The 27,115-nt window shown below is 42.6% G+C and overlaps 1 protein-coding gene and 1 long non-coding RNA gene across 5 annotated transcripts in view; one reads left to right on the top strand and one right to left on the bottom strand.

The window, feature by feature from the left end:
- Psd3 (pleckstrin and Sec7 domain containing 3) overlaps window positions 1-22,987 on the bottom strand; it is a 383,054-nt gene extending 360,067 nt beyond the window's left edge. For 2 of the 3 annotated variants that reach the window (XM_059244228.1, XM_059244227.1), the window contains exon 1: window positions 22,907-22,987. In XM_059244228.1, coding sequence (XP_059100211.1) covers window positions 22,907-22,930 — 24 coding nt within the window. In that variant the 5' untranslated portion in view covers window positions 22,931-22,987. The remainder of the gene's footprint in view (window positions 1-22,906) is intronic. The other variant, XM_059244224.1, reaches the window with a different exon arrangement.
- LOC131894080 (uncharacterized) lies at window positions 896-11,157 on the top strand. 2 transcript variants are annotated; one of them, XR_009374838.1, is made up of 3 exons: window positions 896-1,994; window positions 7,062-7,236; window positions 10,666-11,157. It is a non-coding gene; the product is annotated as an uncharacterized LOC131894080 (long non-coding RNA). The 2 variants fall into 2 exon arrangements; XR_009374839.1 differs by having other exon boundaries at window positions 1,174-1,883.
- Window positions 22,988-27,115: the final 4,128 nt, after the last annotated feature.

Here is a 27,115-nt window from a genome sequence, read left to right on the forward strand (position 1 = left end):
TGTGGTATGGCTTCTGTGAAGAGTCTCTTTAGGTCTGCCTCTGTCCAATTCCTCCTGTTTAAAAAAAAAAAAAAAATCATCCTAACAAACACCCTAAGAAAGAGGTCTTGTGCTTCTTTAAGTTTCCTCTCAAGGCTGTGAGCCTTCAGATCAACTACCCACCTAAATTTATGACTAACCAAGTCATAAGCCTACTATGTGCCTTAATGAGCGCATCTAGAATCAGTGATGGATAGGAATGTGGCTAATATTTATTCTAATCTTATAATCTAGGTGTGAGGCATTTAGCACCACAAAACAATATCCAACAAACAGATGGCTATGTTTTGGCACATTGTGGGGCCTTTAGGAGGCAACACCCACCTGACCAAAGAAGATGAGCAAGGGCAGGCCTTTGATAGCTAACTGGTCTCCAGTTCCCACTGCTCTCTCTGTCTCCTGTATTAACACCATGTGAACCAGACTCCACTGCACACTCCGGGTGCTATAAACAGAAATGTCTGGCTTTGCCTTCCCGGCCTTGATGGGTTGTGACCCTGCTGTGGGATGGTCTGTATGTCAAATGTGTTGCTGATTGGTCAATAAATAAATCACTGATTGGCCAGTGGCCAGGCAGGAAGTATAGGCGGGACTAACAGAGAGGAGAATTGAGAGAACAGGTAGCTGGGTGAGGGAGACACTGCCAGCCGCCACCATGACAAGCCGCATGTGAAGATGCAGGTAAGCCACAAGCCATGTGTCAAGGTATAGATTTATGGAAATGAATTAATTTAAGCTGTAAGAACAGTTAGCAAGAAGCCTGCCACGGCCATACAGTTTGTAACCAATATAAGTCTCTGTGCTTACTTGGTTGTGTCTGAGCAGCTGTGGGACTGGCGGGTGACAAAGATTTGTCCTGACTGTGGGCAAGGCAGGAAAACTCTAGCTACATGACCCTGTGACATTGGGAACCAAAATGAATTGTTTTCTCCCTTAAGTTGTTTCTACCAAGTATTTGGGTCACAGCAACACAAAAAGTAACTAACACAAGAATGGCAGCCCCATGAGGTCTGTGAATCAAGCCAGGCATCTCCGTCATTCTGCTCATCACACCCCATCTGACCATGAAGTTCTGTTCATCTACATCAGGGCATCTCATAACACCCCATCTGACCGTCAAGTTCTGTTCATCTACATCAGGGTGTCTGTTCATAACACCCCATCTGACCGTCAAGTTCTGTTCATCTACATCAGGGTGTCTGTTCATAACACCCCATCTGACCGTCAAGCTCTGTTCATCTACATCAGGGCATCTCATAACACCCCATCTGACCGTCAAGTTCTGTTCATCTACATCAGGGCGTCTCATTTGTCTTTCTACTTCTGCATCTCAACTACTACGACCTTGAGAGTCCAAACCATCTCTCACCTACAGGCCCCTAACAGATCTCCCTGGTTCCTTCCCTGCCTTCTCCAACATTCTCCAGACAGCTAAAAAGCTAATCTGCTTAAATTCCATCTGTAACTACCCATTTTCACTGGTTAAGATCTAAACACCTAAGTAAGATCCTTCATGATCTAACCTCACTTACCTTTCCAGGCCAGTCTCCACTCTTACATCCCATCTTACCTACTCAGGCCACACCTTCTCTCAGCTGTTAGTTCATATGCTCACTTCTTCCCTCCACACGCCTTTTGTCTCTCAGGCATATGCTTCCTCTGGCCAGCCCCATCTCATCTGCCACAGACATCTGTTGTTTCTGCCTGCCAAGCATCTTTCCTCTGGCCTCTTCTTAAAACCATCTCTCCCTCATTCTCACTGTAGGTGGTTTGACTTAAACTGCCAACTTCCGAGCATCCCAGTCCAGGGCCATGAATGTGAACACATGACACAGACCATCAAGGTACTCTATCCACAATTCACCAACCCATAACTCAAGTCAGACTTAATCAGAATTAATCGGAAGGAGATTTCTGGAAATCCTGGAACAGAGACACTGTCAGTCAGATGATGAGTATGTCACTGTTACACTAAGCAGTGGGCACACTGTGGCAGGGGGAATGTTAGGTCACAGGCTTTGTCACTTATGATTCAAAGCTGGCCAAGTACTATGTCTTAAGTGAGGATCAGAATCCAGAAAACATATAGGACGAGGAAAGAGTCAAGTCTCTAATCCCAGTTCTGCAAATTACTATCTACAAAGCCCTGAGTGAGTCAATTAACTTTTATAGCTCTGTTTTCTCATTGGGGGAACATAAAGTCGGATTACATATTTCCTAAGGACCAATCACACCTATGAGTCTACAACCTCCTTAAGATGATCTAGACTTTTAGTGGCTATACCAAAGCCAGGCTTTTCAAGCATCATTTTAAAGCTAGGTGTGCTAATAGAAGCACTTGGAGGATGCATATAAGTTCAAGACTAGCCTGGCTGTCACAGTGAGACTGTGTGTAAAGAAATGAATATCAAAGTAACACAGTAAAGGTATAGAAGCTTCTTTCCATTTGCTACTGTGTGACGTGGAGATGTAAACTGATACTACCTTTACAAGAGGGAATCAAGCCTTTGATTCCCACTTTACTTTAGGACAGTAGATGAGGGCAATAATCAGAGATGCAGGTCAAAGTTTATATAGCTACTAATACTCAGTAGTCATCGCATAACAGTGTTTTGCTTCAAAGTGAAAAACTTGAAATATCCTAAACCTCCAAGAACAATGAACTGACTAAATTATGGTATGGTCTTAAGATTAAATATTATTCATTTAAAAACATATTTGCAAATGGTTTTAATGACATGAGGAAATGTTCATAAATGCTAAGCACAGTAAAACACGACATAAAATAATGTATACTGTATGATGCACATACTCAGAATAAAGCAAAAAATGGAAATGCCTCAAGAAGATTATCAGTTTTAATTCCAGAAATTACAACTAATCTTCTTTTTCTCTTTCTATAGATACATCTGGATAGCTTGAGTTATCTACTATTACCAAGGCATTTTTTATAAACAGGAAAATGTATTATTTTCATTCATTCATTTATTTTGAGGTAGAGTCTCACTATGTAAACCAAGCTCACCTCAAACACTAAAGACACGCACCATCACCAGCATTTTTTTCACTTTAAAATGGAATTTTTTTAATTCATTACACAGCCTAAGAAAAGGTCATACACGCTTGTGAAGCATAATGCCTCCATGCATCTACCTTATCTGCAATCTACAATCCCCATGATGATCACATTCACAAAGGGATTGACTAAGAAAGCTGAAACGTAACATTAGCACAGTAACACAGTGATCTCAGCACTTGCTAATGTGCTTCTCAGCAACTGATGGGGGCACAAAGACAGTTAAAATGTCCACAATAGTCCTCTAACCCTCCATCAACTCAGATGAATTTATCAGCTCAGCTCACTGATACCTAGGCCTAGGAAGATGAGCTGCAGAACTGAGGCAGAGTAAGCAGACAACCGGAGCCTGGCAGGAACAGGGAGCCATTGGGACTAAGTTCTGCATAGGTGCAGTTTGGTTTACATTGGTCTCTTCCTGGGCTCACATGGAGATCAGCAAGTCAAATTCACAATGCTGCTGATCAGACACTGCAACAAGTACGATACTGAACTTGAAGTCTGACTGTATTTACCAGAAACGATAAGCAAACAAAAGCATTACAGAATTCACCTATAACTTAAAGGGCTATGTTTGCTCTCTGGGAAGACAAAAATCTTGAGTACCAGAGAATACACACAAACATACCCACTCATTCACACACACCCACAGTGTTCAGGGAGTCCTCATAGCACACCAATTCCAAGGGTGTCCTCCAGTTACAGGTCAACTGTGACCTTAAGGCAGAACTTATCCTTCTCTGACCTCCAGAACTGATCCAAAACTGATGCCTGTGGGATGGGGAGGAGACTTAAGAATACACCAAGTTCAGATACTACAAAAAGAGCTAATGACCCTCACACACATGCAGAACAACTGGTGTGAAGACAGAAGTGTTATTTTAAGCATTGTTTCAATGTCAAGACTTTCAAACAAAACTCTGACATTTTCTAAGAACTCTAAACATAAATCATAAAATTATCTAAAAATAAAGTTCTAAATTATATTCTCAGTTTATTGTCTGTATCCATTGTTAAAATCTTCTTGACACATTATCATAGTATGTTTTATTAAATATTTACAATATGCCAGACATTTCAAAAGTACCATCTCCTTTTGAGCCATTTAATCTTCAAAAAGCCTATTAACCAAGTTTTATCAAAGAAGAAGCTGAGCCTCAGAAAAATGAACACAGCCAGGTATAGTGGTTCACACCTGAAATCCCAATACTTGTAAGCCTGAGGCCAACCCTAGGCAACATAGTGAGTCCCATGCCAGCTTGGACTATAGTAGAAAATTCTAGAGAGAGAGGGGGGGAGAGAGAGAGAGAGAGAGAGAGAGAGAGAGAGAGAGAGAGAGAGAGAGAGAGAGAGAGAGAGGGAGGGAGGGAAGGAGGGAGGGAGGGAGAGAGGAGGAGAGGGGGAAGGAGGGAAAGAATGAAAGAAAATGAATGAATATATTTACCCAAAATTCTGGCCATCAGTAAAACGTGAGATCAACCCTAGAACCAGCAAATTTATTCATGAAGTCATGGTGCTCTTCCAACCAGTATATGATGGACTATTTTTAAGCGGCTTGCATTTATTGTGAACATACTGAAATAATGACAAGATTAAACTTCAACCCGCAGCAATGCCGACTGCTTTGCTGTCTGAATAGCTCACTAAATCAAAGCAATGAAACTACAGTTTGCTGAAATTCACAGGGAATGATTTTAAATTATTACTGTTATTTAAAAATAAAGAAAAAAGTTCGAGGCCAGCCTGGGCTACCAAGTGAGTTCCAGGAAAAGGCGCAAAGCTACACAGAGAAACCCTGTCTCGAAAAATCAAAAAAAAAAATAAAAAATAAAAAAAATAAAAATAAAAATAAAAATAAAGAAAAAGAAAAAAGATAGCTGTTGTGGAATATTAGTTTAAGATGTGTTACATTCGTTTATGCTGAAGAATATTTGTTTAATGATGCAAAGATGTGTTTCGTTTTGTTTATGTTGCATTTGTTCTAACTCTGTAAAGCTTGTTATTCTGCCTGTCTAAAACACCTGATTGGTCTAATAAAAAAGCTGAACAGTTAATAGTTAGGCAGGAGAGAGAAATAGACAGGGCTGGCGGGCAGAGAGAATAAATAGGAGGAGGAATCTAGGGAAGGGATCAAGGAGCAAGAAAAGGAGGAGAAGAAGACACCAGGCCAGCCACCCAGCCACCCAGCCACCCAGCCACCCAGCCACCCAGCCAGCCACGGAGTAAGAAGGAAAGAAAGATATGTAGAATAAAGAAAGGTAAAAAGCCCAGAGGCAAAATGTGGTTAAAGAGAAATGGGATAATTTAATTCAGAAAAGCTGGCTAGAAACAAGCTAAGCTAAGGCCAGGCATATGAGTAAGAATAAGTCTCCATGTATTTAATTGAGAGCTGGGTGGCAGGCCCCCAAAGAGTAAAAAAAAAAAAAAAAAAAATCAACTACATATCTCCAGATCTACTACTCAAAAGTTATTTAATGGTTTCTCATCTCCAAGTAAAAACCACTCACACTACAATCTTGAAAAAGCATGTAGCACACAGGAGGCTCTCAAAAATAGGTGTGTGTGTGTGTATGTGTGTGTATGTGTAACTATAATAATTAAAGAAGAAAAGGTCATGAATGTGAGAGTGAGTTGGAGGACTCAGAAGGGAAGAGGTTTAAGGAGAGAGACAGTAGGGAGGAAAAGATGTAAATATAATACTCATGTATGAAATTCTCAAAGAAAATTAATAAAATCTCTTTAAAAATAAAAAACAAAAGGAAAAATAAAAATAGATTATTTAAAGAACAAAAATAGATTATTGGCAGAACAAATAAATTCTCAAAGGCACCTCATCCTTTCTTCGACTTTTATTGCAAAGACTCAGGTTTTCAGTGAAATGAAGCATGGGGACATTAAATAAAGTTGAGGAAACAGTTCCTTAGGAAAATCACTGGGCTCTGCGTTCAGATAAGATAATCAAAAGAACTCAAGTGTGCCCTAATTAGAACAAACAAAGTGACCTGTAAGTCATTCTGTTAGTACAAAGAAAGACTAAAAAGAACTTTTAAATTTTCTAAATGTGTTTCATCTATATATTGGAAATTGTTTTTAAAATATAGTCAGTGTACTTGAATTCAATTGCTGAGCTCTAGTCCAAGTGTATACTTAATTCATTTTCTCTAACTTTCTCAGTTTCCCCATTTACAAAACGAGGTTAGACTTTAGGGTTTGTCATTAGGGTCTTTTTGAGCTCTGACATTCTACTGTTAAATCACAATCTCCACCGTTTGCAAAGCAAGTCCATAATTATAAAGGGAATTTTTATTTTTATTTTATTACTTATCTATTATTTATTATAAAAATATTTTATTTTTTAACACACTTTACTACATCATCACAACCTAAAGGTTCCTTCACATTTGAACAATTTTTTTAGTTATTGCCTATGTCCTTATATATCCAAATTTGCTAATGTAAGCATTTAATCTAGAGTATCCAGGCAGTGACCTAGTCTGTTCAAAGGCATCAAGACAGAAAGTTGATTCCGTTTTAATCATCTGTTAGAAAGTTGTGGTGGTTTGAAAGAAAATGGCCCCCAAAGGGAGTGGCATTATTAGGAGGCGTGGCCTTGTTGGAGTAGGTGTGGCCTTGTTGGAGTAGATGTGTGTCACTGTGGGGGTGGGGCTGAGTTCTCCTATGCTCAAGCTACTCCCAGTGACAGAGACTCCTGTATTAACTCCTATTGCCTGCAAGATGTAGGACACTCGGTTACTTCTCCAGCATCCTATCTGCCTGTATGCCACCATATCCCACCATGATGACAACGGACTGAACCTCTGAAACTGTAAGCAATCCCCAATTAAATGTTTTCCTTTATAAAAGTTGCTGTGGTCGTGGTGTCTACAGCAGTTGTAGCCCTAGCTAAGACAGAAGTCTTTAATGTTCTGTTTTCTTTTCTCTTCAGGTCATATCCTTGTTCTAAATGCCGAAAGACAACTTTTACATATATTGTTCTTCCTGATTTTTTTGCCCTTCGGTTAAAGATCACCATGTCCACAAGCTCCTCCTATCCATGTTTTTCTCACCACTCATCTACCCTTTTGCTGTTAACGCTATTTTGAAAACAAACATCCAGCCAGGTATGTTAGTACGCATCTCTAACCCCCGTACTTGGGAGGATGAGGCAGGAGGATCACCAGCAGTTCAAGGCCAATTTGGGCTACAAAGGAAAAGCCAGGTTTTTTAGTTAATTAATTAATTAAATTTAGATACAAGACTCTCATAATCAGATAGTTTTTAGAGTCTAACCGTTTCCAGCTATGGTGGTACTGCTATAGACACCTGACTATTGACGATAATAAAATTAATCTTAGAGCCTGCTCTAATGATTACATGAGTACAAAGTATTAGCACAGAGGTGGCTTGGCCAAACAATACTCACTCAATAAATATGACTTTCTTGATTGCTAACAATGCCACAATATTTCTATCTGTACAGTCAAGCTGTGTACTCTAGCTTTCTATAACAATAAAAAAATTGCATATTATTAGCTATTTATTCCCTAAGGATTAGTGTTGTGGGACAATCTTTTTGTGCACTGTGAAGATGTGTCTTTGGTTTAATAAAGAGCCAAATGACCAATAGCTAGGCAGGAGAGAATAGGGGGGACTTCCAGGGAGAGAGAGGAACTCAGGAAGAATCTGGGGCATGTGGGATTCCCCAGGCAGACACAGAGGGAGTCAGATGTACAGAATTGAGGCAAGGTAAAGAAGCATGTGGCAGCTTATAGATTAATATAAACAAGTTAATTTGGGAACAAGCCTAAGATAAGGCCAAATATTCATAATTAATAAGAGGTCTCCATGTAATTATTTGGGAACTGGTGGTCCAAAGAAAATTTGACTACAGATTAGGCATAAAATTAAGGTGTTATAGTTAAATTTAAATAGTGGATCAATCAAAAATCAAGACTTTAAGCAACTCTTGAAACTAATACTGAAATTAATAATAGACAGGATGCAGTTAGATTAAGAATTTACAGTAAAGTTTCCAGTGCAAGTAGATTATATCAGCTAAACAATCACACTTTTTACAACTAAATACTTAGGCTCCCACTATATAATTTGAAGATGAAGTAAGTGCATGCATCACTTGGAAGTGCTGGAAGAATTTAAGGAAGTTCTAGTATTAGTATTAGTTCAAATCCTTCTATGTGATCTAGGAAAAATCACGTATCCTTTCTGCGCTCGGGCTCTCCATTGTAAATGTATGTGAAGACACCACCTCACTGCCTTATAAGAGATAAAGGAATCAAGGACATTAGGTGTAATGTCTGTTTGGCATGAAGCTCCTTGCCTTTTAAACACTCAGTGATATCACTTATATTACTGTGACATTACTCAGAAGCTATCTCAAAAAGCAAATTATCATAAATAATGTTACTAAAACTTACTATCTTAAAAGCATCAACCGCCGGGTGGTGGTGGCGCACGCCTTTAATCCCAGCACTCGGGAGGCAGAGCCAGGCGGATCTCTGTGAGTTCGAGGCCGGCCTGGGCTACCAAGTGAGTTCCAGGAAAGGCGCAAAGCTACACGGAGAAACCCTGTCTCGAAAAACCAAAAAAAAAAAAAAAAAAAAAAAAAAAGCATCAACCATTTTAAATGCATAGAGGTTGTATTAGTCAGAGTTCTCTAAAGTCACAGAACTTAGGAAATGAATGTGTGAGTGTGTGTGTGTGTGTGTGTGTGTGTGTGTGTGCGCGCGCGCGCGCGCGCCTAGGCAGTACCTTGGGTCCAACCATCACTACGGCTCCAGTGGCAGCCCAGGTCACTCAGATTGGCATGGCCTCTGCAGCAGTAGCATGGCCCTCAGACACCAACATGGCCCCAGATGACAGCCCAGATACCTAGCATCAGCATGGCTTTTGATGTTATCAGGAGCCATGGACATCAACACAGACCCTGACTACAGTAGAGCCATGAACCCTGACAAGGCCCTCAGCTGTAGCCCAGGCCTGGATGTCACCATGGCACCTTGTGGCAGGCAGTGCAGGCCACTCAGATCTGTATGGCCCCAACTACAACATGACCCCCAGATACCCACCAGGCCTCAGGTGATGGCCCAGACTCTGGGATTTGCACGGCTTTCAGTAGTATCAGGAGCCATGGCTATCAACCCAAACCCTGGCTGAGGTAGGGCCACAGACCCAGACATAGCCCTATGCCACAGTTCAGGCTCGGATGTCATTTTGGCCCTGGATGGCAACACAGACCGACCATCCAGATTAGCATGGCCCAGTGGCAGCATGGCCCTTGGACACCAATATGGACTCAGGTATCTGACTAGACTCCAGTCTTCTACGGCCTTCTGTGGTAACCGAAGCCATGGACATCAACACAGACGCCAGCTGTAGTCCTAAACAGCAGCCCTGGCCGGGATGTTACCCTGGTCCCGGGTAGCAAACAGGCTGCCACCATCAGCCCATTCCTCACCACCCTCAAAGGTTTTGTTGTTGTTGTTGTTGTTGTTGTTGTTGTTTTAATATAATATATTTTGATCCTATTTTCCCTCTCCCAACTCTTCCAAAACCCCTACCCATCCAACTCCATGTTCTTTCTCAGGAAAGAAAAAAAAAAAGAAAAAGAAAAATCAAAAACAAAACAGTAAGAGAAAAAAATATCGAAATGACACTAAAAGTGGCACAAAGGTACAGGAGTCCCCTGCCACTGTTTGATTGGGTTTAAGGAGATGGAATCCACCCCTGATACCGCCAACATGATGAAGAAGGAGAGAAGTTTGATAATTAGCATGTGGTAAGCGGTTTGCTCTCTCTTCCACAAACCCACCAAATCTCCTTAGATGATAAACCACAGGGCTGACCTCCAGCAAGGGAGCCAGCTACTGAAGTGACTTAGACACCTGTGGCGGGCAGGCGTCTAGAGAGACACCTGTGGCGGGCAGGCGTCTAGAGAGACACCTGTGGCGGGCAGGCGTCTAGAGAGACACCTGTGGCGCGCAGGCGTCTAGAGAGACACCTGTGGCGGGCAGGCGCCTAGAGAGACACCTGTGGCGGGCAGGCGCCTAGAGAGACACCTGTGGCGGGCAGGCGCCTAGAGAGACACCTGTGGCGGGCAGGCGTCTAGAGAGACACCTGTGGCAGGCAGGCGTCTAGAGCACTAGGATGGGAACACACCCAAACTGACAAAATAACACCAGCACAGGTAGTCAGGAGTCCAGGAGGGAGGGAAAAAGGACCTTGCCCCTTAAATGAGACCCTGAAGTCTGGCCTTCTGCATATGCAAATGAACCTGCTTCAAGTCTCCTCAGCTGGCTGATAATTCTGTGAAACACCTAGATGCCTACAGGCTTATGTCAGAGATCAAAAACATGCCAAGAGAGAGGAGGAAGGCAGGGACACTGGAATGCTGTGTTTTTCTAAGTCACTAAGGCCCTGTAGAAGAGGACTGCTAGGGAAGCATCAGAAAAAAAGTGCAGGACAAAATCTAGTGAGGGGAGAAAGGAACTCAGAAAGTACTGCCCTCTGATCGATCTCTCTTTTCTCCACAGGAGATGCTCCAACACTCCCAGCTTTTTCTGGGAGCCTGTTAGGAACATAGCTCAGTCCCCATCCCAGACCAAAAGGATCAGAATCTTCACTTCAACCTTGTCCTCACATGATTCCGCCACATCTGAGGAGCAGCTGTTCACCCGCACAAAATCTAGAGGCATCTGTCCTGTTCAAATTATTGCTTATTACCCATTTGTTTCCTTGAGTTTGTTACATCTGAACACAGGACTTTATACATCTAATACAGACAGTGACTACTGTGTTACCTGATAAATTCACAGGAAATCAGATTACATGCATGCTGAAAAGTTGGTGGTAAATCTGTGTTCCAAGTGACTGCTAAAGAACCCATCAATTGCCAACAGAATCCAGACAAAGAATACCTCAGGCAACATGGATATTGCACCTAGGAACTGTCCTGGGTGACTAAGATGAACAGCAATGGTATACACCTAAACTAAATAAATAAAGCACTGTTTTAAAGCTGCTGATACGTGTCAGTCCATAAAGTGCCTTCAGTACACGCACGGGGAGCCGAGTAAAAATAAGGTGGAGGGCAGTGACAGAGCGCAGTGGTTAAACGCCCAGCCAGACTGACATGCATGTGATCCTAGAACTCACACGGTAGAAACAGAACACAGACTAGCCAACTGTCTTCTGACCATCACACGGCACACCACGGCAGCTACATTCCTGCCACATGTGCACACGCGTGCACACAGCATACGCGCACACACACACACTAAATGTAAAACGTACTTTTTATTTTAAAAAGAAGGTAGAAAGGAATTGAGGAAGACCGCTCATATCCACCTCTGTTCTCCCCACACCACATGGAGGTGCACACCACACACACACATGCATAAATGTACACAATGCACATACCCTGGCGGCATTAACAAGAATTAGTGTTTGTGAAAGAAGCTGGCTGATTTCAGTTGTTTTCAAGCCTTTGGGATGGGAATCACACTACTACACTAGGCAGCATCTGACTTTCCCTCATCACCGTCATTCAGACCAATATTCCAGCACATTGTTACTTCCCATTTTAAAATCTCCTTTCACCCCTACATTCTCCACTTGCCCTTTATAGCAAAAAAAAACCCCTTGAAATCTTTGACACTGAATACTGAACACTTCTTTCTCTGCTCCCCCACTCTTCCACCTTCAGTGATCAATTTTGGTTCACCATTGCTCTACCAAAATGAAGAAGCTCCTTCACGATCTCTCCGTGGCTAGGTTTCCAGTCACTTTGTACTTGACCCTCAGTTTACTTGACCTTTTAAGAAGCATCTGACCCATCCCTGAAGTGTCTTCACTCGGCTCCTCTCGTGACACCAAATTCAAGATTTCCCCCATAGTTGTTAGTTAGTTTGTTTCTCCTTTACTGAATGGTCTTCTCTCACCTCTCTACCTTCAGCGAACCAGCAGCCCAAGTTCTGCAGGCTGAGCCTCGTTCCTTCCTCACTGACAATTACTTCCTTGTGGATTTCATCTAGTCAAAGCACCTGACAACTCCACAATATTTATCTCTAGCCTGGACCTCTCTTTTGAAAACCGGGCAAACAATCTCCAACACTGAGTTCCTTGCCAGGTACGGGGGCTCATGCCTATAATCTCAGAACGTCTGGGACAGAACTGTCCCAAGATCAAGGAGAATAGGGTGAGGGAAGAAAAGGGGGAAAATCAAACCCATCTCTCTCTGATCCATCCAAGCCAATGTTGCTCAAAGAACTTCCTCTTATCAAGTTTGTCCATCTCTGCCCTCACCCCTGCCCACTACGGTGCATTCTCATGAGGCAGCTGCTCTGAAAACATGGGCCAGATCATGTCACATCCTTACCTGACACTCTTTCCACAGCTTCTCTCCTCACACTAGACACAAGCCACAACTCTTGCAATACTGCAAGGCCCTGCAGGAACTGCTGATCTTGTCTGCTTCCCTCTCTGCTCAGGACTTCCCAGCTCCTGGAAGGCTGAAGGCATGACCCTGCCCTAGACTCTGCATTTGCTGCTCCCTGTTTCCGGCCAGTCACCGTCTTCACCCAACCATGCTTTTCATAATTCCTGGTCTATGAACCTTCAACTACCCTCCTGTCCTTTATTTTTCCCTGGAACACTTTATACCATCCATATTCTCTCTCTCTCTCTCTCTCTCTCTCTCTCTCTCTCTCTCTCTCTCTCTCTCTCTCCCCTCTCCCTCCCTCCCTCCCTCCCTCCCACACACACACAATCTATCTCACCTTACAGAAATAAGAGCTCGCTCACACTCTCTCTGTCTCTCTCTGTCTCTCTGTCTATCTCTCTCTGTGTCTCTGTGTCTCTGTCTCTCTCTCTCTGTCTCTCTGTCTCTCTCTCTCTCTCTCTCTCACACACACACACACACACACACACACACACACACACACCTGTTTTAGTCTGTTTTGCTGACCAATGAAATCCCAGGACCTAAAACAATTCCTAGAACAGAGAAATTCAGTAAATATCTGTTGAATGAAGTTTAGGAATAAAGGCAAGGGGACAGTGTTACAGAGCTGCACAGAATCTATTACAGTATTTCTGGTAACATTTTAAAGTTATATTTTTAAGTAGATCATTTTGTATGCAAACACATATTCAGTTATTATATGAAAACAAACCTCAGATTTGACCATTAAATTAGCCCTATAAAATACGACCCACTATAAAGAAGCAGCTCTCTAAACTCAGATGTTCTAACACATCCTAAGGATGCCATGCTTCCTGAAAACTCAATCTTGCTTTAGCAGAGCACATTTAAATGAGAGCTCTACACACGCATCCTTCCTGCAGGCAGATGAAAGTGGCCAGGACAATGTAATGGACTTTGATTTCTTCAGGTGAAAGGGAAACTATGATGCATGGTGCAAGCATTTTATGTTTTAATGATGTATAAAATCTGGGCGTAACCCGCTTTCAGTGAACTTCTGGACTTAAGTGCAAAACAGGAAAAAAAAAAAAAAAACGGCTATTCTTCAGTAGCACATGCAGTAAATGAACATGGTAGGTCATGTTTTTATAAGCCACTTTCCAGAAGTTAAAAGTGTCTTCTAGATAAAAGAAAAGGAAAATAGTTTCAGCACCTGTTTGTGTGTAGAATTGAATTATTACAAAAAGGAGTATCTCTTCATACAACAGAATGATGAAAAGTCAAACGTGATTTTAAAACAAAATTTTAAAAAGTGCTAATTCCTCTGCCTTAATATTAATATCCCAATAATACTAATTTGCATATAATAAGTTTGCTTTTGTTTCTGAAGTTACTATGTGCATAGCAGGAGCTCCCCCTAACCACCTCAAAGATGACTAGGCACTGCCTAAGACATCCTAGCTGACGCCCATTATCATTAATAATCACAGTCGGTCATCACGATTTGGGCAAACTTGTGAAATTCGGATCGCATGGAGATTACCAGGAACCATTTGTGTTTGCCCCGAAATTGTGATGGCTGTACTTACTACTAAAATTGTGTACACTTAACAAAACATTCCCCAAAATAATTAAATATAGGCACAGAAAGAGGGGTTTCAGCATAAATGCCAAACAAAATGCTTTACAAGCCAGTGAGAGACATTCCTCCATGATTTCTGCTTCAGTTCCTGACTTCTCTCAGTAATGGACTGTGACCTTGAAGTATAAGCTGAAATAGATTCCTCACCTACCCCCAAAGGAAGACATCACGCTAGGCACAGTGACACATGCCTATAATCTCAGCACGAAGGAGGCTAAGCCAGGAGGATTGCCAGGAGTTTTAAGATAGCTGGGCTACATAGTGAGCTCCAAGCCAAAGGATGTTAAGTGATCATTAGAGAATTTCACTTTGTTTTTAAATTGCCATTACTAAAAGGAAGCAAAATAAAACATTATTTATAAAATATAAAAATTCATGATACAAATATGTTTATATGCACTACCTAGGGTGAGAAGAGAATGATCATCAAACTTATAACTCCCTTGCTAATCTTATTGATATATGATTTTGTAATTAAATCACATTTCACTGACTTGAGTAATCATATACATATAGATACTGGCCTAATGATTAAAAATTCTTGGCTTTAGTTTCCCTAAGACTATCAAAGTCTATAAGCTACATATCTTTACTTGAGCTCCAGTTTTAGAATATCAGACTATGTCTTATTAAAGGTCTCCCCATGGCCCAAAACAGGACTCAGCAATACAAGAGACTATCAACTGACATAAAAAGCCTCACCAGGAAGGTAGGAAGAAATGTGTCAAGAATGAACGATGGGGCTGGGGATGTAGCTTGGTTCATAAAGTACTTGTCTAGCATGCACGAAGTCCTGGGTTTGACCCTAGTGCCATGTAAACGTGGTGTACTAGTGCATGCCTACAATACGAGCATAGGAAGAGGGGAACAGTAAGGTCACTATCAGCTACGTGGAACCCTGTCTCAAAATAAAAAGTGGGAAGGAGATGAAAAGAAAAGGAGAAGAGAAAATCAAAGAAAAAATGAATGAATGGAAGGACTATCTAAGACCATTTTCTCACACTAGGCAAACACAGCTCATAGTCTTTATCTACTTCTACCAGAAGATTCTGCCAGGAGGCAAAGAACAAGGTGAGGACTTTCACAGCCATGTTACGCTTATCTTTTGTGTTCTAGATGGTTATTGAGACTTATAATGCCAGTCACATTGAAACTTGCAATGCATAAATGCTGACTAAAAAGTGGGAGAATTCCACTTCCATAAAACAAAAAGCCCACAGTGAGGCCAACAGTAGAAAGTCAGTAGGCCAATGATGACCTTCTAAATTCTATTCCATGGTTAGACAAGGCTAAACAGCAGAACACTTTCACTGTCTGTCTCTTCTTGGGAGGCTTCTTGTACTTACCTATATAACTGTCTGTGATGTTTAAATAAGTCATTGAAGAAATATTTATTAAATGACTACTATGTGCCAAAGCACCATACAAAGTACGAAAATTTTTCTTCTGACTTCTATATAGCACTTTCACAGGTAATCACAGACAGATACCAGAAAGGTCAGTATACCACTTAATAGATATGTGACCTTAAGAAAGGCAATAATAGTTCTACCCCTACATAAGTATGATTTCCATCCAAAGGTCACAGTCACTGCCCACTTACTGCTTTTCCAGGTAATCCTAAACCTCTCCCAACCAGTGGATGTTAGTGAGGTATTCAATGATGTCACGAGGCAGTGAGGCACAGGGAGGTCAAAATAATTTGCCCAGGGTGATACACCTATGTAACAGATTTAAGATGTGAATCAGACTAAGAAGGTCTGCACCCTAACCACTGCATAGCACTGCCTCCTGCTGAATCAGATCTTCTTTATGAGGAATCATCTCCTCTTGGGGCTATACACCTAGCAAATTCTTCGGGAGACTCCAACCAGCCACCTAAAGGAGTCAAAGTGCAGAAATTCTGTAAAATGATGCCGATTCTGCTTTTCTTTCTGACCCTTTCTCCCCACCAGGTTCATGGAGTTCCATGTGCCTGCAGGAGGCCTCCAGAGATTCAGCAATGGCAAGACAGTCTAAACACATCTCTGAGCACAGCTGCAGGAGCAGGCAAGGTTAGATCAACAAACATCCTGTGATCTCCCATAGGGAAGGATGTTTGTCACCTAGAGAACACACCAACTAAAGAGAACTAACTAAACTCTGCAGGCCGCCACTGGAAAGTCCTTATTGTCTCCAGGTTAGAGCTGAGATTCCGGCATTCTTCAGAATTATACAGGATGCTCATAGAACATGGATGGCCCTTTAGAGTGCTACTAAACCAGAATCTTCAGGTATCCCTAGAAATCTAAAGCTGGAAGATTCTTGTGACAGAAAAGTATGGGAGACATTACTCAGAGGGCAAAATAATAGCATCTATAAAGATCAAGCAGGTTTGACTTAGGTTCAGCGTCTTCTTTCAAAAGGTGGGTCTCTGTCTGATCCAAGAAAGCACTATGTTCTATACAAAAGTCTCTAGAGAAATGGTTTTAGATTTTCCTTTCAGTAAACCTATGAATCTCAAAGTCTTCAGAGTTCTTCTCAAGAAGCACAGCCCAAGGCTAAATCCTTTTTTCTTTTTTCTTTCTTTCTTTTTTTTCCCTGCATGAACTCTTCTATGCAGACCAGGCTGCAGTTCCAACTCACACAGACCACCTGCCTCTGCCTCCAGGTGCCACCATGCCCGGCTCTGCCCTTTTTCTACCAGAAAGAAGTTTAAAAAATATTAGTTATACAATCATTTTGCTTAATTTGTCTACTCATTGCAGCAAATATATAAGCATAATAAATCTTTGCTTAAGACAAAGAACATTTATTGCAAAGGACAAGAAATGAAAATAAAAAGACAATCCAGAGAATGGTAGAAGATGCTTGCAAAGCACCTGTCACATGGGAGATAGGAATCCAGAATCTATCTGAACAATTATTTCTCCAAAGAAGATGTACAGGTAGCCAACATCATAAGAAACGTAATATTATCAGACATTAGAGAAACGCAAATCAAAACCATATGAAGGGTGGCTCACACCTGTAATTCTAGCATTTAAAAGAGAGACAGACGATCAAAGCCAGCCTGAACATAGATGAAAACATTCACGTCTCTATAGGTATAAAGCCCAACACACCTTTCTTGTTAGTATGTGTGTCATCCGGGCATTTTCCTGTTGTCTTCATGTTCTTTGAGTATCTACCGGTTTTCCAAGACGGTTCTGTATGCTTTTCAAGAAAGACCTTCACTGTTTCAATACCCACCACTGTCCAACTGGATCATCATGACTATGCTATACAGATTCACAAAGCTTGAGAGTATCAGACATGCCTTACAGAAAAGAAAGAAGTCAACTGTAATGTTGCCATCATTTCCGTAAGCTCTCAAAACAATGTCACTCACTCTTCCATAAAGCTAAACCAACAGACAACTCTCAGCCAGACTAGACTCAAAACTTTTCCCATTTATATGATACTAGTTACAAAATATGTCCCTGTTTTCCTCCTAATAGCTCCTACGGCAATGCCATTTTTCCTCTCATTTTAAATTAATTTATTCACTTTCACTAAAATCTCATACCTCCCATATACTTTTCCCACATCTGTACCTATCAGACATGACGAAATAAATAAGAACAATCCTTAATTTATCAAAGTCCAGTCAGTAAACACACAAGAACAGCCAGAGGTTCAAGAGGGATGTGTCAGCTCAGGTCAGACAAGGGCATCCCTTAAAGTACTTTTGCTTGAATGCCTGGCTGTGCAGCAGAATAGTCATTAGCTACCTAAGACTGTCTAAATTCACTGAATATCTAAATAAAGTCATTTAGTTTTAAATTCAGTTCTTGAGACCAGCCATATGCAGTACTCACTAGCCACATACAAATTCTGGCTACTGGACAAGGGAGATAGATAGAGGACATTCTGAAGAGAACAGAAAGGTCTCCTAGGGAATGCTGATGAAGAGCTTGACTGAGTCCATCAGTTATAGGAGCTGGATTCTTCGGAACAGCAATGTCAGTATTTACCAGTTGTGGAGTTTGACTCTCTGAGGAATGACTCGAGAACTCGTCTGGATGGTCTTAGGTCAGCTTGGGTCAGTAGACAAACCTGTTTGGAGACTCCGTGAATAAATGAATGAATGAATGAAAAGTATGGACCTTAATTTTTGCCCTAATTTACTAATAAGATAATAAATTAATGCCCAGAAAGCAATGATGCTTTTTTTGTTTGTTTATTTTGTTTTCTTATGGATATTTTATGAGAGGAAATGGGTGTCAGCAGACCAGGCAAGTAGGTCATGGACCCTTTGGAGCCACCCGAAACATATCTGTAAAACCAAAACAGCTGCCCGAACTGTGACATTCATGCACAAAGCTCCAGACCCAAGAAAGCATCTTTGCTCTTCAAGCATGTACTGCTGGAAGTTCTCACACACAGAGAGGGGAAGTCACGGAAGATGCCCCGAAAGATCATACAGCCTGCCTCCAATTTCTTGGTGTTTTCTACTGTAAATTTGCTAGAACGTAATATAATCACAAAGACAGCAAGCATCTAATTGCACAGAGTCTCTGCCACTCACTGCCCCCTTCCTCAGTGTCCTGTGAACCACTCTACCTGCCCCAGCAGCTTCTTGGAAAATTAAGTTTTCACAATCCCCAATTCTGAAAAAGCTAGTAGAATTTTACATACAGACAAGCAACCCCATTAGTGCTTTAGCAAGGAGCTTCTGAAGGCCAAGCAAAGGAAGCTACAGCTGCTTTTTAACGCGTTCTCTTTCCCATGTGCACTGACCAACAGCCTCAGGAAGAGCCAAGCTGCTTCATTTCTACAATTCACTGTTTCTTAGCAAAGGTCCCAGAACAGAAGGCCAGACAAGCAGGGAGCAGCTGTGGCCTGATCTTAGGAATGCCCTCTGCTGGTTCCCTAACCCCTCTTATTGTTTCAGATGCATTCTCAACAAGCTCTGAGCTCCAGCTCCTGGGAAGAAATAATAAGGAAAAGCAGTCTTCTCTATGTCAACACCACTGTGGCAGAAACATCTAGATACTTCTCTGAGGTGTTATAATTAGAAATTTAAGTATGTGGGGCTTGCATTCAACTTTAAATTGTTAATCTGCTTTTTTTTTTATTCCAATGATTTATGACTATAGGGAACTCTTTAATGTGCCCTGGACAAGAAATTATGCATTTTTTTTTTTTTATCTCTTGAGCCAAGTAATAGTAGTGCTGCCGTTTGAGCCAATAAAGCTATCCATGACGGCTGCTGATGAATTCGTCATCCATCACCTTTTAGATCCCAAACCTCAGTTTCCACAGCACACAGTGCTAACTCAGAGGACTCAGGAAAGAGGGATTAAGCAAATTAGACTACTTGAGTTTGAATATTTGCTCTGCAACTTCATTAGCTGTGGGATGCTGAGCAACTAAATTTCCCAGGCCTTCCAAGTTGGAGGTGATGACAGTTAGTGACTTCATGGCTATCACAGGGACAGGAGATGGTCCACCACGGCAGAACTCAAAAAGCATCAGCTGTGACCTTAGCACTTCACTGTAAAGAAAGCATTTTCTAAAAGGTAGGGGCTTGAAATGAAACGTAAAGGCGCGTCTGCTGCTCAGGCGCCCTGCATGAAAATAAGTGTTTTGCAAACACAAGGGCTTGAATTTGCACCCAAAAGCCCACGTACTAAAGCCAGATGCAGGGGCACACACATGCAATCCCAGCACTGGGTAAAAAGAGACAGGAACTCCACTAACCAGCCCACCTAGACTAAATCAGCAAGCTCCCAACCAGTGAGAGACTGTATCAGAAGTGGATAGCTCCTGAGGAACAGCACCCGATATCCTCCGGCCCTACGTGCATGTGTATATACATGCAAGCATATACACAAACTCACAGCACATGTAAATACAATACACGCATATACACAAACTCATAGCACATGTAAATACAATACATGCATATACACAAACTCACAGCACATGTAAATACAATACATGCATATACACAAACTCACAGCACACATAAATATAATACATGCATATACACAAACTCACAGCACATGTAAATACAATACACGCATATACACAAACTCACAGCACATGTAAACACAATATATGCATATACACAAACTCACAGTGCACAAAAATACAACATATAAAAAGGAAAGTGTCCCAGCCTCAGGTAGAAATGAGATGCCTCCACTCACTCCAGATCTCTAACTCCAAAAATAACCACTTAAGAAAGCTCATAAGCAAGTACATTTGATGTATCTCACTGATTCAGGATCATAAAGGAGTATTTCAAACAAGATCATTGTTTGTCACAATTAAGTAAGAAAAAAAGGAAAAAAGAAAGAAAGAAAAAGAAAGGCAGCCCTGTTCACAGTCTGACTCTGCCATGGGAGGAGAGAGGAGCTGGGGGGGGGGGGGCTTCCTTATATCACAGGTGTTGCCAAAAGAGAATTATCCACCACCCCATGCCCTGGAGTGCCAACAAGGTCCTTGTCCATTTGGCAACACCAACTGGATTCCAGTTTGTTGACCTTCTGGGCACAGGAAAAAAATCGTTCTTTTGGTAGGGCAAACAAGTATTGCAAGGACATGTGCTATTTTTGTATAAATAAGATAGCCTAAGCAAAGGCTCATTATTAATGTTATGAGTTACACCTTATTTCCCAACAAGGCATGGTAATTTGGATTTTAGAATAACATGTCAACTGAACGCTTCAAATTATCCTTTTCTCCACCGTGAACTCAAACCGTCACTACAAATGGAGCTTTGGAAGATAACTCAGAAACATCGACTGGTACTCAGGAAAACAGCACCATTTCATTTCTGAATATACATACATTTTCACAGATACAAGCAGATTGTCAAGACATGAACTAATGCTCTGGAGAATGTCATCATCCTGTATGAAATTCATCGGCACCCTACCATGAAATCTAGAGAATTTCATTGGCACTCACTGCCCTAAAATAAATCAAGGTTGGTTTAACTCAAGAGAACTCAGGGGTGTGTAGGGAAACAGCTAAGCAGTAGCATAGCATACATCAGCCTCTGGGTTCAATGTTAGCATTATTTAAAAAAAAAAAAATCAAAAACCCAGGAAGAAAGCCATTCCTGGTCCTGGAAGAACATGTTGGAGAAAACTTGCAGCAAACGTGGTTCAGGTTAGACTAGACCCGCCCCCCACAATCTTCTATAACCATATTTCACATACTAAAGCGCAGGCTTTGGCTACATTTTCCTTTTCTGTCAGCCTAAAGCCCAATCAAGTCTGAATGTATTGCAGACAAAACGAGAATGATCAGCATGTATTACTCATCTTTTAATCCAACCCAAACCCCAAAATACCATCTTTTCATAATTGCCAAATAACATTATCCCCATAATCCTCAAGGAAGGCAGTGTTGAAGCCAATGTGCATACACATCTTGATGCTCACAATTTCGCCTCAGCACCTCTTCACCAAGACCTAGATTAACCCATCATAACCCTGGTGACTTAGTTTGTGAATAATGCATGACAAATCACTCCAGAACTTCTACAGGGAATTTGTAAATACTCTAAGCAAGGCTGCAAAAGCATTTATTGTGAGAGGGTAGAAAGTATTTGCCCTCTCTCAGTAGGAAACATCCTCTCCCCTACACCTAAACAAAAGCCAACCAACCCCACGCCTTTAAGGGCCAGAGCTTCTTCTGGGACTTCCATATCGGTAAGACAGAACCCCGCTTTCTCTGGATCCTGCACAGAACCTACTCAGTCTCTCCTAACAGAAAGCTGGCTCCTAGAGAGCACAAATTCTGTCCTACTCACCGGCCATTGGGCTTGGCAACATCCTTTGTACATACTCAATTGCAGATAATGAATTGCATTATGTATTGCCAAAATCCCACTTAAAGTGATTTTCCAGATCTCCCTCCTCCCTATACCTGCACCTGGACCCACTCAAGAAAATCTCTGGAGCGGAAATCCTGGATCCCACTGTCGCAAGGGCCAGAGTCTGGAAAATGCAATCCTAATGCCCATTATATCTCCTGCCTGGTGGTGGTTAACATCATTCTACACCCAGAGCAGTAGCTAAAGTAAACACTTATTACTGAGGGAACTGACAGCATGGTAAACTCAGCCTCGTAACCTGTGTTAGCCTTTTTTTTTTTTTTTAACAATTTTTTTTTTCATTACATCAGTTGCCAGGACATGGATGTCGAAAGTTAAATGCATGTAAAACAGAATCACTTAAATGTCTTTAAAAGCTAGTGGAAATGTTCCACGGAATAATCTCCTCCTGCCTGTTTGCTTTCTCCGTGCGAGGATTTTCTTTTCTCTTTCTGACAGAGAAACATGATAATCAATCTGAGAGCTGACTTGGCAGGCTAACATGGGCACCTCGGGTCCTCTTTAATGCCTCCTTCTTTAGACCAGTAGGCAAGAAGCAGCTTTCGGGTTTCTTCTCCCCAGATGAGGTTTAGTTCACCCAGAGAGGGGTGAATTAAAAACACGAAACCTTAACAACAAAAAGTTGGCCCTCTTGGGGTCCCCCCAACACACACAAAGAAAGAAAACGGCGAGGGGGAAAAAAGAAAAACAGTTATCAGAGCCACCAAGTGAAGTGGCCCAGAGATCCCGATGGGGCAGAGCAAACGGCCAGTCCAAAAGAAAGCCCGGGTCAGGTACGGCCACCGTGTCAAGACTCCACACACCCTCTCCCTAGCCCGGGTCGGATGGCGAGCTCACCGCAGCAGCGTTTCTTCCTTCCATCTTCCATCGCCCGCGCGGGGCTCGGGGCTCGGGGCTCGGGGGACCGACCGCGGGGCAGCGGGCCGGCGGGCCGGGCCGGGGCGGGCGGGTGCGCCGGGAGTGCGGAGCGGCTCTTTGTTGCGCGCCCCGGGACGGCCGGCGGCGGCCGCGCGCACCCCGGCGGCGGCGGCGGTAGCTGGCGGAGCCCGAGGCGGCGGCGGCGGCGGCGGCGGGCACCCGGGACCGGCCCCCAGCAACGTCAAGGCGAAGGCGGCCGGCGGGGGGCGGCGCCCCGCGCGCGCGGAGGACGAGGCGGAGGCGGAGGCGGCCCGCCGACGCTTGCTCGCTCGCTCGCTCGCTCGCACGGCGGCGGCGGCGGCGGCGTCCTGCAGCCCTCGGCTGGCTGCCTGTTGCTTTGTCTCCTTCCGCAACACTTTTCCCCAGCCTGGAGGGAAAAAAGTGAGAGGCGCGCTCGCGGGCGTTTCCCTCTCCCCCGGAGCGCCCCGCCGGGAGGGGCGAGCCGCGCGCGGGCCGTCCCACCTGGGCCCCCGGTGCGCGCGCCCGCGAGGCTCCGCGGGGTCGCCGCGCGGTTGGGGCGCTAGTTCGTCGGTCTCTGAGGGCGCCCCGGGGGCCAGAGTCTTCTTCATTCAGTCGTTGGCCTGTGAGGGTGCTCGGGGCCACCTGCCCCATCCAGAGACTCTAGTCCCTGGGACCAACTGTAAAGGCCCATTTCTCAAGGAAACCGGTCTCACCCTGATACAGGCTCTCTGGTCCACACTGCAAGCTTGCCGTTGGGACTGTCCCACAGTGAAATGTCACTTCACTGAGTTTCAGACAGAAGGGCCCAGTCCAAGTAGGCACTTCTGCCCTGCCTCTGCCTCTGCCCCCATTTGATCCTTGCAGCAGAAACAAGAGCTGGAAAAGCTCCCTCCACTGGGAATGAGAGAGGAAGACCTTGAGTCCACCCCCTTTCAGGACTTAGGTTTCCTGTCTATGAGTTACGAATATATGTAGGAGTTGGTAGCTAATTTTTCAGGCAAAAGCTATGAGGCCAGTGGCCAAGTTCCAACTAGCAACTTTATTTTGTGCTGATTCTTATTCCTGGTTCTCTGTTAATACAATTGTCAAACCCAGACATCAAGGAGGCAGGACTAACATGTCCAGTAGAAGGAAGGTCTAGTCTATGTAAAGTGGGATTCACTCACCCTGAAGGCAGAATGGCACGTGTACAGTTGTATAGTGGCCCTGTAATTCTCTTGCAGCTCTATTGTCTTATTCACATAACCAGTAGAAGATGACCAAAGAGACGGAAGTGACTAACATGACCAAGTTTAAGAAGGAGGTAGGGGTCAGATTTCCTGGTGGCCCATAAATCCACCCCACCAGGTCAGTGTGGGCCATCTCTAAGTTCAGCTGCTCTCTTAATACCGAAGAAAGTGTGTGAATCACCTACTTCCCTTGATTGACCCATCTCTGGCTACCCCACCAGGTCAGTGTGGGCCATCTCTAAGTTCAGCTGCTCTCTTAATACCGAAGAAAGTGTGTAAATCACCTACTTCCCTTGATTGACCCATCTCTGGCTATCAAAGTCAACTATGGTACCCACCAAAGGAACCAAAACGAGAAAGTATACCGGGAAATAAATCCATTCCAGCTTCTGAAAGTTAGCTGCCGTCCCGGTTCCCCCTGCCAGACCAGCAGTAAGGGCAGGTTTATGGGAGTGTGAAGCACCCCAGTGAATGAACTATTTCTCATCTGTGGATCTTCCCTTCCCTTGCATAAAAAAGCCTCACAGATATAGACCCTGTGTCCATGTTCTAAGTTTCTGCCCCCTTGATTCTCCCAGCCTGACATTTGTGTTGACAAGAATCGCGAGTAAGAACTGGCACAAAATGCAGTTGCTACCCTGAGGTGCGGCCACTGGACCTTGTTGTGGCTTTTACCTGGAAAAATAACCCACAATCTATAAATTCAGACAGAACTTCATACAGGCTGAGAGGTGGACCTTGACTTCTATAAGCTTATTAACTGAGGGACCTAGAGAATCCAGGAACCCAGTTCAAATGATTACTATTCAACGCCTAAGAATTCACCTCTGTAAACACAGGAAGGAGGGCTAGCTAGGGTGTTCTCAGTGATAGATTATTTACTTAATACAAAGAATGCCTGGGTTCCAATCCACAGTATTCTCATATATCACCCTAAAAGAAGAAGAACCAGCTAAGCAGCAGTGACTCCCAAAAGCATGCAGCAGCGACCCCCAAAAGCATGGAATAGTATATGATTACTCAATACACTATACTTCCGTTAACTTGGACCATGAGCAGTGGTATATGTGGTATGGAAGGAAAGAGAAAACCTATTGCAAGGAAGGCATACAATATTGGAAATCAAAGAGAGAAAAGGAAAGGGTGGAATTCTGTCATGTATCAATTCATTATTATCTAACCCTTACTATTTCTAACAGTCTGAAAGGCCCAAACTCTGCAATATATAATCTTGCTACAGAAGTAAGTAATTATTTAGAGTGAAAAAAAAAAGAAAATCAATACAAATTCCCAAAATTTGACAATTCCACAAGGCTACTAAATCAAGAAAAATTACATAATATTTTTATCAACTGCTTCTTTTAATGAACTTACTAAAATACTTCAATAATACGTTTTCCCATGTGTTTTGGCTCCATACATTTTTTGAGACTTTTTTTTTTTTTTTTTGAGATAGGGTCTCACTGTGTTGTTCTGGCGAGCCTGGAATTCACTATGTAGACCAGGCCTCGAACTCTCAAAACTCCACCTGCCTCTGCCTCTCAAGTGCTATGAATAAAGGTGTATGTTCCTGAGCCAGCTGGCTGCATACTCTTGATTACCATTTTGGAACAATTTTTTTAATAACTCCATTGAGACTTAATTTATATTCCACAAAACTGACCCACTTAAAACTCACAATTCAGTAATGTTTAGTTTATTAGCAGAAAAGTGCAAATGTCACCACAATTAATTTTAGGATATTTTATCATCCCCAAAAGAATCCTATTACCTACACCAACAATATTGTCATTTATTTGACTTTTAGGGGAAGTCTATCTTCATATCAATTATTTAGAATAATGTGTATACTTATGATGTCAGATGTTGGAAAAACTATCAAGTTTCTTTCACAGGATTTCAGAGTTTTCATATGCAGTGATTAATGATAATGCTCTGTTTTAATGAGGAATGAGGGGAACTGTCTAGGAGTATGCAAATATTCTACTTGGGTGATGTCATATTAATCAAAACATCGAATTTTATACTTAAGAGCTGTTCACTGCTCTGTATATAAATTTAACCTCAAAAGAAAAATATATAAAATTGGAATCAAGTGACATATTCAGATTAGAGCTGGGAGGTGTTAATCTAGGACCAGATAAAACACTCTTAAACCAAGTAAGTCTGAATACTTAGCACATGAATGGCCAAGTCCAGAAATACTTTTTCTCTCCTAGAGTTACAAGGCAAGTTCCTTAGCCCAGTGAAAGCCAAGATCACTAACTGGCTGATTTAGGTACAGAAAGGAATGCATAGCAAAAAACAAATGTGAAAGGTTGCATGCTACATATGACCCCAGGATTTAGGCACAACTCGTTGGTTTATTTTATTTTTCTCTGTTACAAGTTTTGATATTTCATAAGTGTGAATGATTTTGTGTTAAAAATGTATGACACTTAAATGTTTGCTCATTGCGGTCTACGGTTCAGTCTTCTTTATTTTATTTGTTTATTCATTTTTGGATTACTTAACAATTCAAGACTCTTAGAAGATGCATTTAAAAAAAAGAGGCGTTGGTTGCTGATCGCATACAATATTGGCCTCCACAATCGGAAGGCCCTCTGCACATGCGTCAGTACGCACATGTGTCAGTACGCACATGCGTCAGTACGCAGATGGCATACTTGATGAAGCACACTCCAACTGCACGCACACAGTTCACAGGGAGAGTGACCGCTGCTGTCCCCTAGCTCTTCCTCCTGATCGTCTACCTGCCCAGAATGGTGCTTCAACAAGTCATTGTCAACGGGAAGCTGTTCATTACCCAAGGAAGAACAATTCAACCTTACCTCAAAGTGTGGTGTGCTTGAATCTCAAGAGCCCCAAATGATACTGAGAGGATGTGTCTGAGCAAAATTCACCACAAATATGCTGAATGTGGAGTGAATGCTGGATG

Source organism: Peromyscus eremicus, chromosome 17 (assembly GCF_949786415.1).
Source record: "Peromyscus eremicus chromosome 17, PerEre_H2_v1, whole genome shotgun sequence".
NCBI lineage: Eukaryota > Metazoa > Chordata > Mammalia > Rodentia > Cricetidae > Peromyscus > Peromyscus eremicus.